The sequence below is a fragment of the Agelaius tricolor genome, unplaced genomic scaffold (assembly GCF_023055355.1).
Source record: "Agelaius tricolor isolate 1412-34295 unplaced genomic scaffold, bAgeTri1.0.p SCAF_11, whole genome shotgun sequence".
NCBI classification, from domain to species: domain Eukaryota; kingdom Metazoa; phylum Chordata; class Aves; order Passeriformes; family Icteridae; genus Agelaius; species Agelaius tricolor.
The window spans coordinates 468129-480954 of record NW_027269271.1 but is presented as its reverse complement, the minus strand read 5'-3'; the positions used below and the strand labels follow the sequence as shown (position 1 = coordinate 480954).

General features: G+C 52.6%; 1 protein-coding gene across 2 annotated transcripts; it reads left to right on the top strand.

Annotated features, from left to right (window-relative positions):
- Window positions 1-18: 18 nt before the first annotated feature.
- On the top strand, window positions 19-6335 carry HSD17B7 (hydroxysteroid 17-beta dehydrogenase 7). Of its 2 annotated transcripts, XM_071435688.1 has the most exons (9): window positions 19-89; window positions 207-410; window positions 509-601; window positions 1464-1578; window positions 2048-2242; window positions 3134-3238; window positions 4264-4320; window positions 4865-4963; window positions 5351-6335. In XM_071435688.1, exons 1-9 carry the CDS (start codon window positions 55-57, stop codon window positions 5444-5446), a joined length of 999 nt encoding a protein of 332 aa, XP_071291789.1. In that variant the 5' UTR covers window positions 19-54; the 3' UTR covers window positions 5447-6335. The 2 variants fall into 2 exon arrangements, with proteins under 2 accessions (XP_071291789.1, XP_071291788.1); XM_071435687.1 differs by lacking the exon at window positions 5351-6335 and having other exon boundaries at window positions 4865-5344.
- The last annotated feature ends 6491 nt before the right edge of the window (window positions 6336-12826 follow it).

Sequence of the window (12826 nt, the reverse complement as noted above, 5' to 3'; positions counted from 1 at the left end):
GGGGCCGGGCGCGCGCAGAGCTTATAGGGCGGGGGCGGCGGGCGCGGGGCAGCGATGGAGCGCGTGGTGCTGGTGACCGGTGCGAGCGGGTGAGCGGCGCTGAGGGCCGGGAGGGGCGGGCTGGCCTCGGCTCGGCTGGCCTGGCTTGGGCTCGGTTGGGCTGGGTTCGGCTCGGCTCGGCTCTCTCTGACACCGTCCCGTTGCAGCGGTGTGGGGCTGGCGCTGTGCAAGCGGCTACTGGATGAGGATGGCCGCATTCACCTCTGCATCGCCTGCCGCAACGAGCAGAAGAGTGAAGCCACGCGGGACCTCATCCTGGCCACCCACCCCTCTGCCCAGGTGTCCACCGTGGAGATAGACCTGGGTAACCTGGCCTCCGTCCTGCGGGCCGCCCGTGAGCTCCGCTGCAGGTACGGGATCTGTCCCCATCGGACACCCCCGCCCGCTCTCCGCCCCACCGGGCACCCCTGACCCCTCCAACCCGGCTCCTGTGCTCCTCTCCACGCAGGTTTCAGCGCCTGGACTTTGTCTACCTCAACGCTGGGATCATGCCCAACCCGCACGTGAACTTCAAGGCTCTCTGGCACGGTCTCCTCACCGGGTAGGAGGTGTTGCCGGGGGCTCCAGCCCCCGCCTGTGGGAAGCACGGGGGGCTGGCACCGTCAGGCCGTGCCCCTGGGTGCCGTGCTGAAGAGCCTGTCTCCCTCCCGGTGCGAGAGAGAGAGCACGTCCCCGGGGGATGCCCTCTCTTGTGTGGGGTGGGTTTGCCGGCTGAGTGCCGTGCTGGGATGGCCCAAGGCACCCAGAGCCACCTCTGCTGCCAGGTGTGAGGCCCGCTGGGTGCACGGGGAGGGCAGGAGGTCACCCAGAGCCTGCAGCCCCTGCCTGAGAAATGCTGCTGTGTTGAACTCTGGGTCTCCTCACTTTGTTGTGATGCCAGTGTAGGTGTCTGTAGCTGTTCAAAGCTGTGGATCACAGTAGTTTGTGAGGGTCGTGGTTGGTGTGAGCATCGCTGCTCTGCAGGCAGCACGGGGAGGCTGAGCTGAGGAGCACAGTGACTTGCATGAGTCTGACAGAACTGCTGCGCTCTTGAGCACTGCTGCCAGACTGCTTTCCTTGCCTGCATTCGGCATGGCCCGAGGCCTTGGCTAGTTGCTGAAGCTCGATTAAGTTATCTGAGAGTGAAATGAGGGAAGGAGGTGTTTTTAACAGTACTTTACCGTGGGAAAGTGAAGGAAGGGACAAGTCTTCTCTGGTCTAGTCAGTATTGAGGCACTTGCAAATAAAGGGCCTGGGATACTCTCTAGACCTTTCCCATCTATTTTTTTAATGGTTTAATGTTGCCCTTGAAAGCAAAGCTGTGGGGAGCCTGTGAGGTGAGGGTACTGCTGAAAGGCTCAAGTGAGGAAGTGGTGGATTCCCCCTGGCAGTGTACCTTACTAACTCCTGTTCTTGGCTTCCAGGAAGCTGCTCCACATGCTGACCACTGCAGAAGGCATCATGACCCAGACGGACAGGCTGAATGGAGATGGGCTTCAGGAGGTGTTTGCTACCAACCTCTTTGGGCACTTTATGCTGGTGAGGCTTCGTACAAAGATTGAACCCTCAGTCTGATGTTTGATGTGGGTAGGGATGGGTCTGGGCAGTACAGATCTCACAGGTTCAGATGCTGATGGAGGCTGCAGCCTGACAGATAAAGAATGACAGGACAAAGGCTTGACATTTGTTTAAATAAGCAATAAATGGTGACTTTTGTTGCAAGAGTTAATATAATTTTGAGGTTACTGTAGTGAGCCAGCAGACAGAAGTCAGTCATATGAAGTTCTCCATCCAGGATAAATGCTAAGGCTTGGCTGTATTAAACTCTGAGGTGCTTAACTGAGCTGTCCAGCTGAATGACAGCTGCTCATACAAGTGTCTGCTCTTGGCTAGTCTAGGAAAAGCTGTCTGGGAAAGCTGAAAGAAGCTCACAGCCTTAGGTGCTGTAAAGTCATACCCTAAGACTGGGAGACTGCTGTATTAAATAAGTTAAGGATTCTTTTTCCAGGTTCGTCAGCTTCAGTCTCTGCTCTGCGGTAACGAGAAGCCCTCACGACTCATCTGGACCTCCTCCAGCAATGCCAGGGAGTCTGCCTTCAGCCTCTCTGACTATCAGCATGCCAAGGGGCAGGAATCATACAGTTCCTCTAAATATGCTACTGACCTGACAAGTGTGGTTTTGAACAGGAAATTTAATGACCAGGTGATGATGGGTTTTGTGTTGCTGCAGAAACCTAATGAGCTGCTACTGTTTGTAATTATCATGACATTGTTGTTACCTAGTTGCATTCATTCACTCATAGCAATCTGATGCATTCCTTAGTGCACAGGTAAGAACTAAACATGGCTGAGGTTGAACTGGTGGTGTGGGGGTAGGGAATCTGCCAGAGAGATTGCCAGATTCTGGAGCTTTTGCCAGAAAAACTTCCCAAAGCGGGAGATTTTGGGAGCAGTACTTAGCTTGCAAGCTCTTCTCTTTAGATCAGAATTGATGTTAAAGAGCAAAGAGCCTCTGCTTTTTTCAGGTGTCCTTGCCTATCAGCACAGGGCTGCTCTGGCAGTGCTGCCTGCAAGCACTGGAGCTGCAGGCTCTGCTGATGGCTCTGTGCTGCTGCTCAGGTTTGCCAGGGAGCTGTACAAGCAACCTGCCTTCCCTGTCCTGGGGCATTGATGGGTTTTGCTGGCAGCTGCAGCTCTGGTCCAGCAGTAGTGCTTTTGCCATTCTCAAACACTTCTGGACGAAATGTTTTAGTCCCAAAAGGCTGAGCTCTTATATATTAAAGAAGAGGTAGTCTTAAGTCTGACTGGGCTGTAATTTTTGGGATATCTGCTGAGCTGCATGGAGATTGCAACAGGAGGCTGCATTTTCTACCCTGGAGGTTTGTAATGGGCATGGATCTAACGCAAACCTTTCCAATTTGGACCTCTTAAAAATCTCTACATCTAATTGCTCTCTGCTCTGGTACTTAGTGGAGTATCACGGTCTGATGTCTGTACACACCCTCTCTGGCTGAGGAGTACTGGGAGGGAAGCAGCATGACCCACTCTTTTAAGTGTGGTGTAATTGCACACTGACTTGGTTTCTTCTCTGCAGGGTCTGTATTCCAGTGTTGTTTGTCCTGGGCTCGTTATGTCCAACATGACGTACAGAATTTTGCCTGTTTTTCTGTGGAAGCTGCTAATGCCCATCATGTGGTTGGTGAGTGGATGTCCTGGCTGATTTTGGGCTGTGACACACTTCACTGCAAGTGATGTACAGCACACTTCTGGCTCCTCGCTGCCTGTGTTGGTATAGATTTCTTCCTTCTGTTGGGCTGGGCAGGCTGGACCCTCTGTAAACATTCCCCTTCTCATCTTGGGGCCCCAGTTTCCAAGCTGAGTTTGGAGGTTTGGTGCTGGACACTGGCAGAGGAGCAGGGTTCAGCCCTTCAGCTACAGCAGTGTTTGTCAAGGCTCTCCTTGGAAGCTTTGCCAGTTCTGCTTGGGATTGTGAAACACCATTGGCTTGCTGGCAGCAGAGCTCGGGATGTGGCCCTAGCTTGGCCCCTGTGCTTTGAGATGCTGTTCATTTCTAGAACAACCTCTTTTCCAGTGTTCTTTCCATTCCTCTAGAAGGCAGTGTTGTTTTTTTCTTTCCAAGCCTATGGAAAGCAGAGCTTCCTGCTCTCTATTGCCTCCCTCCCTGCTTCCCCAGAAGTTTCCTTGCCTTTCTTCCTCTGGCCTTCAGCTTTCCAGGTTCACTGCAGTTCTGTCCCTGAAGGCTGCCTGTTCTGAGCCTTGATGCACTTGCTGCAAGAGTGGCCTTTCATCTTAAGCTGCCCCAGTTGCAGCAGCTGATCCTGATGGATCACGTTTCTCCTGGCAGCAGAGAGGCAGTGCCTTCTCAGTTGTCCCCAAGGCTGGCAGTCCTGCAGATCCCCTCTGCCTCCTGCCATTCCTGCCCTTGAGACCCTTCTAGAAGAGGCACCTGCAAGGTGTGTGTGGCCTGTTGCTCCTGCCTTGGGGTGAACTCTGTGTGGGACCATGGAGTGACACTTGCTGGGGGGCTCCAGAAAGCAGTTTGTGGTGATAAGTGATGCTTTAGTCAGTGTGCAGTGTTACCTATTGCCCAGTTTGAGAAGCCTTTGTACCTCTGGTAGATTATCTGAAGTGTTTGGGCTGCTCAGGGCTTGCCAACAAACCTTGGGCCACAGTACAAATTCTGCCATGTCCTTTTCCCCTCAGATCCGATTTTTTGCCAAAACTTATACTCTGACACCCTATAATGGAGCAGAAGCTCACGTAAGTAGTTCACAACTTGATTTTAACATTGCTTCCTTCTGAGTAGCTCTTCTGGGGTCTTGTAGCTTAAGCAAAGAGCCTCTCAGTGAGGCTGGTGGGTGGGAGCTGTATTTGACCCCCAGATAGCACACAGCAGTGAGTGTGGGGAGCCAGCTGTCCCCAGGGCTGCTCAGCCACATGGAGCTCTATGACCTTCACCCAGTACCCATAAAATAAATGGTTTTGGGAAAACATCCTGACCAGGGAGAATGATGTGTAGCACAGGGGATGGAGGTGGGTCATGGGGGGCACAACGTGTCTCAAACACAGTGGGAGCAAGTTCAGCCATGCTGAACTGCTTTAGCAGAAACCTCCATTACTATTGGCTGAAGTAGGTCACATCTGAAGGGAGCCTGCTCAGAACTTCACATATCACATCTTCCCCTGCTTGGTGGGTGCTCCTGTGGTGTCTTCTCCTGTGTCTGCTGGCAGTCAGGTCTTTGCCCACAGGCATGGCTGGGACAGTGTGTGCTGGACTTGTACATCTTTGTGTTGTTCTTCCCAGGTGTGGCTGTTCAAACAGAAGCCAGAGTACCTGGATTCTCTTGTCAAATACCACAGCTGTACTTCTGGACTGGGGAGATGCTACGTGGAGCCTCGAAAGGTCAATGGAGAGGGAGCTTCCTGCTGCTGGGGGTCTGCCATCTGCTTTGTATGGCAGGGCTGGTGCCAAGGGTGTCCTGTGCCTGGAGTGGAAGGAAGATGCTTGTTGAAGGCTAAGTAGCAGGAAGGGATGTGGGGTTATCTGCAGTGCTTCCTAGAGTAACTCCTGGCTTAGGCTGGAGTCTGGAAGACAATGGAAGTGATGATCAGAACAGGTTAAGTGTGTGATGATACTTTCCCAAAATATGTTCTGGCTTATGCCCTGGTGACAGATGTCTGTTTGTGAAGCTCTGGAAATGCACCCTGCTTATCCCCAGAGCTGCCCTCAGTGTCTGCACTGGCTGCCACCAAGGTGATGGTCTCACAGTGCTGTTTCCTTGCCTTCCAGATGGATGTGGATGAAGACACTGCCGAGAAACTTTACCAGAAGCTGTTGGAACTGGAGGAGCAGAGTCTAGAGAAATACCATGATCTCTTAGATTAAGTAAAGCTAGTCTCAGTGGGGTGAGAGTCTTGTATCAGTAACTTGGGGTTTCTTCATTGTGGTGCTACCTGTGTTGCCAGCTCTTCTGCAGGCACATGGCTTCAGACACAATCTTCCTTCTCGACAGAAGGTGAACAGTTCCTGAAAATGGAAGTGTGAAAACTGAAGAGAAATACTTAGACCTTTGGCTATGGGATTTTTCTTTTGGCATAAAACTGGAGACCTTGAGTAGGCAGAGTTTGTCTTAACACAGTTGCAAAGTGGTGTCTTGCAGAAGCGTGACTGAGCTGTGTGTGGTTCAGGAACAGCCTCAGAACCTGTGGTTTCCATCTGGCTCAGGGCAATAAAGGCAGCAGTCTGGGGTGCTGCCCTGCATCTTGGCTCTGCTGGTGTTTGTAGATGGCTCAAACACATCACCTGTGGCTCATCCTGATGTACTTGAAGGCTCACCTTCGGCAGAGCTGCCCTTACACTTGTTCACCAAAGCTGGGGCTGGCTCTACAGACTTGCTCAACGAGACTGAACCTTACTGGCAGGCAGGGTCTGCCCAGCAGCTGAAACCAAGCTCCTGAAGAGCTGGCCTGAGAAGCACACACCTGCCTCAACTGTGAGGACAGATGCCTTGCTGTCCTCTGGGTATGGGCACTTGAGGGTTTTAACCATGACTGCCTTGAAAGGATGATGCTAACCTGGACTCAGGGTCAGTCTGCTCTGTTTAGAGCAAGAATGAGAGGTTACCATGTTGTTTTATCTATTTATCTCTTTTTATATAAATCTATTGTACCAACCATTCTTCCTGTTGTTTTTCTGGAGACCTTCACCAAGTACCTGCCACCAAGTAACTTCAAGTGCTGTAAAGAATAAATGACTGAAATTGAGTTGTCCTTAATGCAGTGGTGTTTTTACTCCCATATCCATCTACTTCTGACTTGGAGGCTTGGAAGGAAACTTAATTGGTGCCTTGTGCTGTAAATCTGTGCATACCTGGGAAATGTGGAGTCTCTCTGCCACTGAAGAGCTGTTAACCACCATTCTGGCTTCTTTAGTTAAGGAAAGACATGAGTGATTTCTAAAGACTTCAGTGTGGTTTTGTGTGCTGAGCACCTGCGGGAAGTCTGGGACTGTTTCCCAGCCTTAGGCTCTTGGGAGATGTCTCTTGGTGCTTGCTCACCCTGGTGTGTCACATAATGACTCTTAATGCTTAATGCATCAATTAATGGCTTAATGTGCTTCCCTGGGGCTGCCCGGGGTCGGGTGCTGTTAGAGTGGGGTGTGCTGCATGCCCTGGCTACTGCCTCCTGCCAGGGTGCCCACAAAGAGGGGCTCTGCTAGGAAACCTGCACAGAGCTGGCAGCCAGGAGAATCCAGGCTCTTCATGGACTTGCCTTGCAGGGATACACATTTAAAGAGTCTTGCTTTCATTTTTTAATTTCTTCCCATCCTCCACTGGTTTGGAGCAGAGCAGCAGGGTACTGGCAGCAGAGATGTCTCAGTGTTGAGTTTGGGCTGAGGGGACCCTCCCAGCTCAGCCTTGTGTGAGACCTGAGCCCAGCAGCACTGGTGTGGGCAGGAATGTACTGGGTTTGGCCTGGCAGTAGAACAGAATGAGGAGCTGGCCATTGTGGGTGGTGCTTCCCTCAGCTGTGGCTGGAGCTGTTCAGAGCTGTGAAGCAGACTGGGCTGTGCTTATGTGGGTGTTTTATTTAAATGCAATAAAGCCAGTCAGAGCACCAGATCTGGATTCTGTGGCTTTGTTCAGCTGTGTCCTAAAACTCCCTGGGACCAAAGCTCTCTATTTCTGGTGGAGTGCCTTCCCTTCTCCACAGGGAGAGTCGGTGGCTGATTCTCTTCCCCACAGCATCCTGCAACAGTCCTTGGCTCCCTGTTCTAGAGGAGATGAAGCACATTGCCCTGGTTGGTTATAGATGAGTACCTTGTGCTTTGCTGTGCTTCTGCCCTGGGCTGTAGCAGGTAACACTCACCAGCTCCACCTTTAGTATTCCCCCCCACCCCAAATGCAGAGGCACTCAGTCATTTGTTATCCCTGCCTCATTTTCTCTCTGGGCTGAGACAAATGAAATAGCAAGTGTTACTCAAAACAGTCTGACACAATTGAGCTGAGTGCAACTTAGTGGGGAATGGGAGGGTCAGGGCTCTTATGCCAAGCTGATCACTTGTACTGCCCTGTGCCAGCTGGCACTGCAGCTCTGCCAGGCTTAGGGTTTGAATGCAGTGAGGTCTGAAGAGCCTAGAAGAGGTAGCTTTGCTTAGTCTAGCATACTTAAGGAAAATAAATGTCTTCTGATATATGGGTTTGTTGGTTCTGTTGGGATTTTTTTCTTAAAGCTTGGAAAAAAGAGGAAAATTTCTTGGATGGGCAGAGGTTGATGACAAGAGCTAGGACCTTTTAGGTCCTTTTATCTCAAGTGTGCCTGTAGGATGAAGCTAGACATTTAACAGGAAAAGCAGGGATGGGATGGGACAAGTGCTTTTTGCCTATGGAGCATCCAGTGGCTGATGAGGGGAGAGCAAGTGTGACCAGTCTTTATCCATGACATTGCTGTCAATAAAGCTATGCATTTGTTTCTGGTTTGTCTTAAAAGCTCTCTGTAGCTCTCCCTTGAGGATTTGCAGCTCAGGCTTAGAGAAGACATGTTTCTCTGTCCTGCTGTGAGCTCAGCCTGCTGTGTGGTTTAGCTTTCCCTTGGTTGCTGTGGTGGCACTTGGTGCACTGAGGTGTGTGTTCCATCCCGGGGGATGCACATGGGGGATTCAGGAGTAGAGAGGGATCAGCTGCTGCCCATGGTTGTCCTTGGTGTGGGTGCAAAGTGGCCTCTGGAGACCTCGAGCTCAGCTTCCTGTTCAGAGTGACACAAAGAAGGAACAAAAGGTGCTAAAGCACAAGCTGAGCCCTGGAGAGTGGAATGGCCTGGAAAGATGGGATACACTTGTCATTTCCCACAAGTTTTGTGCTGCATGGAGCTGGAGAGGCACAGCCAGCCCAGGTGTCTGCAGAGGAATCTCTTCAGTGGGAGGAGGTACTCCACTGTTCTGCAGCCTTGTCACAGGTCCCTGCTTCTCTACAGGGGTTCCTGTCTGCTTTTGTGACCCCAGGCATCGTTGTCCATGCCTTTCTGTAGAAAAAGACTTGGCTGTGCTCAACCTCACTTTCTGCCCCTCTCCTCCATGTGGTGAGAAGCTGGATGTCTTTGCAGCCAAAGGATGGGACTGTTTTGTGGGGTGGGAACCTTCCACATTTTTTTCTCTTGTCCTGAAAGCACAGGTAGGACCTGGATCCCTGAAACAGGGACTTCCCAAAGAGTGGCTCAGGTGTTGGCTGCTCCCAGGGTTTGGCTGCCCACCCCAGGTGGCTGTGAGAGGAACGGGCCATTTTTGTGCATGTGCCAGTCTGCAGGGGAGCATGGCTCCTCCTGCGCTGCTCCTGGCTAGCAGATGCCAGTGCATGGAGATTAATCCCTTTCAGCTGGACCCAACTGCTCTGTGCAATGAAAACAGGTCCTGCCTGGAGCACAGGGCCCTGGGATGCAGGGTAGTGAGAAATTCCAGCTGGGATAGGGAAGAGCTGGCAGTGGCAGCCATGAATCACTGCTAACACAGGATCTTGCTCTTTGTGATCCTTGGATATGGAGCTTTCCAGAGAACCTCCAGGGCAGGTCTTCAGTGTAAAAACTCATTGTGGTTGCTCTGTGAAACCCTGCACAATCAGCTGTGTGATCTGGTATCTCACAGCTGTGCCTCATCCTGAGCCACTGGTTTTTCACCTTTGTGAGCAAACACATTGCCTTGCTCCAAGCACAGCTTGAGTTCTCCATTGATTTTCAGCTCAACGGGCTGTCAGCTATGTAGGGCATGGATAACAGAGGGTGGGTCTGAACTGAGCCCTGGCCAAGGAAGGAGAAAGCTTGAGATTGGTGTCAGAGCTGAAATCCCGTGGCTGGGTGACCTTTGCCTCTCCAGGAAGGGAAGGGAGTGGGATGGAAGAGAACAACAAGTTCCTGTATACAGGTGGATGTAATACAGCCAGGCTGTTTGGAAAGATTCAGGCTTAGTGGATGGCAACTTTGATGTTGAAAGTCTTGGGAGCTGCCCAGAGTGGGGAGAGGAGACACATAGCTCTGAAGGGCTGGGTGAGAAACAGGGAGCAGAAGCCCCTCTGAGAGTGTTGCAGCAGCATGACCTCTCTGTCTGGCAGAGAAGAGACAAGAGGGACCTGGGTCTGGGTGGGTTTTGCTGAGAATGGGCAAATTGTAGAGCCAAGACTGCCTCCAGAGTCAGGGAAGATCGTCAGCACTGCTTTGAAGGATGGAGCTGTGCTTAGAGGAGAAATCAAAAAGGAAACTGGTGGATGAGTTTAGGAATAACTCATGAGAGGAATCAGAATGAATGATAAATTCCATGTTAAGCTCATCAGTCGATGCTCCTGTGTACAAGGAGAGTTTGGAGGGGCTGTGATGCTGTAATTAACATTTTTGGCCACCAGTGCTCAGTGAGAGTGGCCTGGAAAGGCTGCCCTGCCAGAGCCCCTCTGCAGATGCAAGGGTTTGTATCAAACCAAAGTGCTAGCAGGGGAGATGCCAGGGCAGGCAGATGACATTCACCTTGAGGCAGAGCAACTGAGCTGCTCACTGTGCATTCATTTCTCCCTTCAAGCTGCCTCAAGCACAGCAAACAGGAGTGTGCCTGGGTACCCAGCCTGGACTCAGGCTGGGCAAGGCAGCACAGATGCTGAATGTGTGTGTAGGACCCTCTTTGGTGAAGGAGAAGCTGCTAAAGACAAAGATGGTGTACCATGGAGGCACAGCTCCAGACTTGGCCTTCTCTGTGTTTCTGTCTGTCTCAGCAGAAGCTTTGGTCAGCTCAGCTGGGCTTAGTGGCAGCTGTGTCCTTTGGAAGCTCCATGAGTCACCATGGCTGGCACCCTCCTGGGCAGCACATGGCAGGTGCAGCAATATTTCACATCTTTGTCATCTGAGCAGAAGTTGCCTCATTCTTGGTAAGCCAGCAAAGGCCAAACTGGCTGTGATGGTTTGGATAAGTCACTTCCAAGCAGCAGTGTGTGAAGGCTGCAGGGATGCTGCTCTGTCCTGGCTGGCCTGTAGAGCCCTGGGACGTGGGAGTATGGCCTCCAGGTGCCAGGGGTTCATTGATGGCACTAACACCCCTCAGAGCAGAGCAGATCCTCACTCCACCTCCCCACACTCTGCCTGGCAGCAGCTGCCACAGCTTGGGGCTCAGGAGGGCTGCATCTCATCCCTTGAATTCCTTGGATACCTTTCAGCAGGTCCTGGCTTCCTTGGCTTTGGGCAGCTCTTGGGTTGACTCAGGCTTTTCCTGCTGTGCCCAGCTCATGGTAAGCATTCTTCTCTGGAGGGGAATGTGTTGTCACTTGGGTCTGGGCTCTGTGGATGGGAGCAGGCAGAACGCTATGGGAGGCACACTCAGGTGCATGTGACAGCAGAAGTGTCAGAGAACAGAAGGGATGGAGGCCAGCTGTGAGGATGGCTCCTCCTCTGGGCCCTGGGCTCACTGCCAGGCAGTGGCAGAGGGCAAGGTCAATGAAGTTAGGGAGAGGAGCCCATTGCAGGCACATTGCCTCATGTTTAGGCTGGGAGCACTGGAACAAGGTCAGAGAAGCTGGAATGGCAGGAGCAGTTGGCAGCTTGGGCCTGGCTCTGTACACAGGCAGTGGCTCACATCTGCAGGTGTTTTCTTACAGCCTGTGGTGACATGGCCTTTGGCAGTCCCTGGTCAAGGATGTCCCTCTGGGGCAGGAATAGACAAAGCACTGATAACCTGTGTCTTGGCTCCCTGCAGTGCCACATGGTGCTAGCCATTCTTCTGCTCTCCTTTCATGCCCTGAGCTGTGAGGGTTCTGTATCCAGGGGTTTTATGTGCTGGCCTTGGGCACCTGAGGGAAGAGGTCCATCCTCTTACCCAGACTTCTGCTCTAGGGTGAGCTGTCTCCAGGAGGGGCAGTGTGTGGGGTTAGTGTAGCACTCAAGTGCTCAGCCATGGGGACACCCATGCCTGAGCTCCCTGCTCTGCACGGGGTGGGTGCTCTGGCATACACCCTGTCCACAGAGGGCCTTTGGGGGACCCCTCTCCCATATACAGGGGGACCAGAAGTCCTGCTGGGACTGAAGCTTTGCCTTTCGGAACCCCAGGCATGGGGCCAGTGAATCAGCCAGCAGCAGGACAGCCCAGCAGGCAGCTCTAGCTGGGTCCAGCCACCTCAGCCTCATGGGCATGAGTGGCTTCCTCCCACCCACATGGTGATGCCCTTTGGCACTTCCCTCTCCAGCAAAGCCCTTCCTGTGCTCCTGGTGTCACAGGCACAGTGATCATGAGGAGGGACAGCGAGGGAAGGACATTCCTGCAGGAAATGCTGTTCCTCCATGGGCACAGATATTCTCTGTGCAGTTTGGGAGCTGGGTCCGGCTTCTGCTCTTGTCTCTTTTCCCAAACCCAAGGACAACACTCCTGGGGTGCAGAGCTGCAGAGTTGGCAGGGATACAGGGGAGAAGGGGGAGCATAAAGCTGAGCTGGTGGGGGTAGAAGCTGGTGGTATGAAGGTGTCCTCTCCAGCACCTCTTGGGCCCCTAGAAGCCCACAGGATCTTCAGGGACATGTGGGCACTGACCATGGCAGAGTGATCTGCTGTTGGTATCCCAGGACAAACAGAGCATGTTGGAACAGGTTCCACAGAATCACAGAGTTGGAAGGAACCCTCAAGGATCATCAAAGCACAACTCCTGACCCTGCACAGGACGCCCCAAGAATCATACCAAGTGCCTGAGAGCATTGTCCAAACACTTCTGAAACTCTGGCAGGCATGACCACTTCCCTGGAGAGCCTGTTCCAATCCCCAACCACCCTCTGGGTGAAGAACCTTCTCCTAATATCCAACCCAAGCCTTGCTGGACACAGCTTCTTGCTGTTCCCTCAGGTTCTATTGCTGATCACCAGAGAGAAGAGATTGGTGCTTCCCCTTGTGAGGAAGCTGTAGACTGCTATGAGGTCTCCCCTCAGTCTCCTTCTCCAGGCTGATCAAGCACAGTGACCTCCCTGCTCCTCACATGGCTTCACCTCCAGGCCCCTCCCCATCCTCCTTTGGACACGAACAGGACCCCGGGGTGATGCTGGGCAGGGTTGGTGACGCTGGCACTGGTGCTATCCCCGGATGTGCTGCCCAGGGCACTTCAGTGGCAGGTGCTGCTGGTATGTGGTGACTGCTGGAGAAACCTGTCCCAGCACACCCCACTAGATCAATCACCTTCCCTGAATGCTGCTGGTCAGGCTGATGCTCCCTGCCTGAGGAGCTGAGGTCAATTCATTCCCCAGGGACTTGTCAATAGTGTC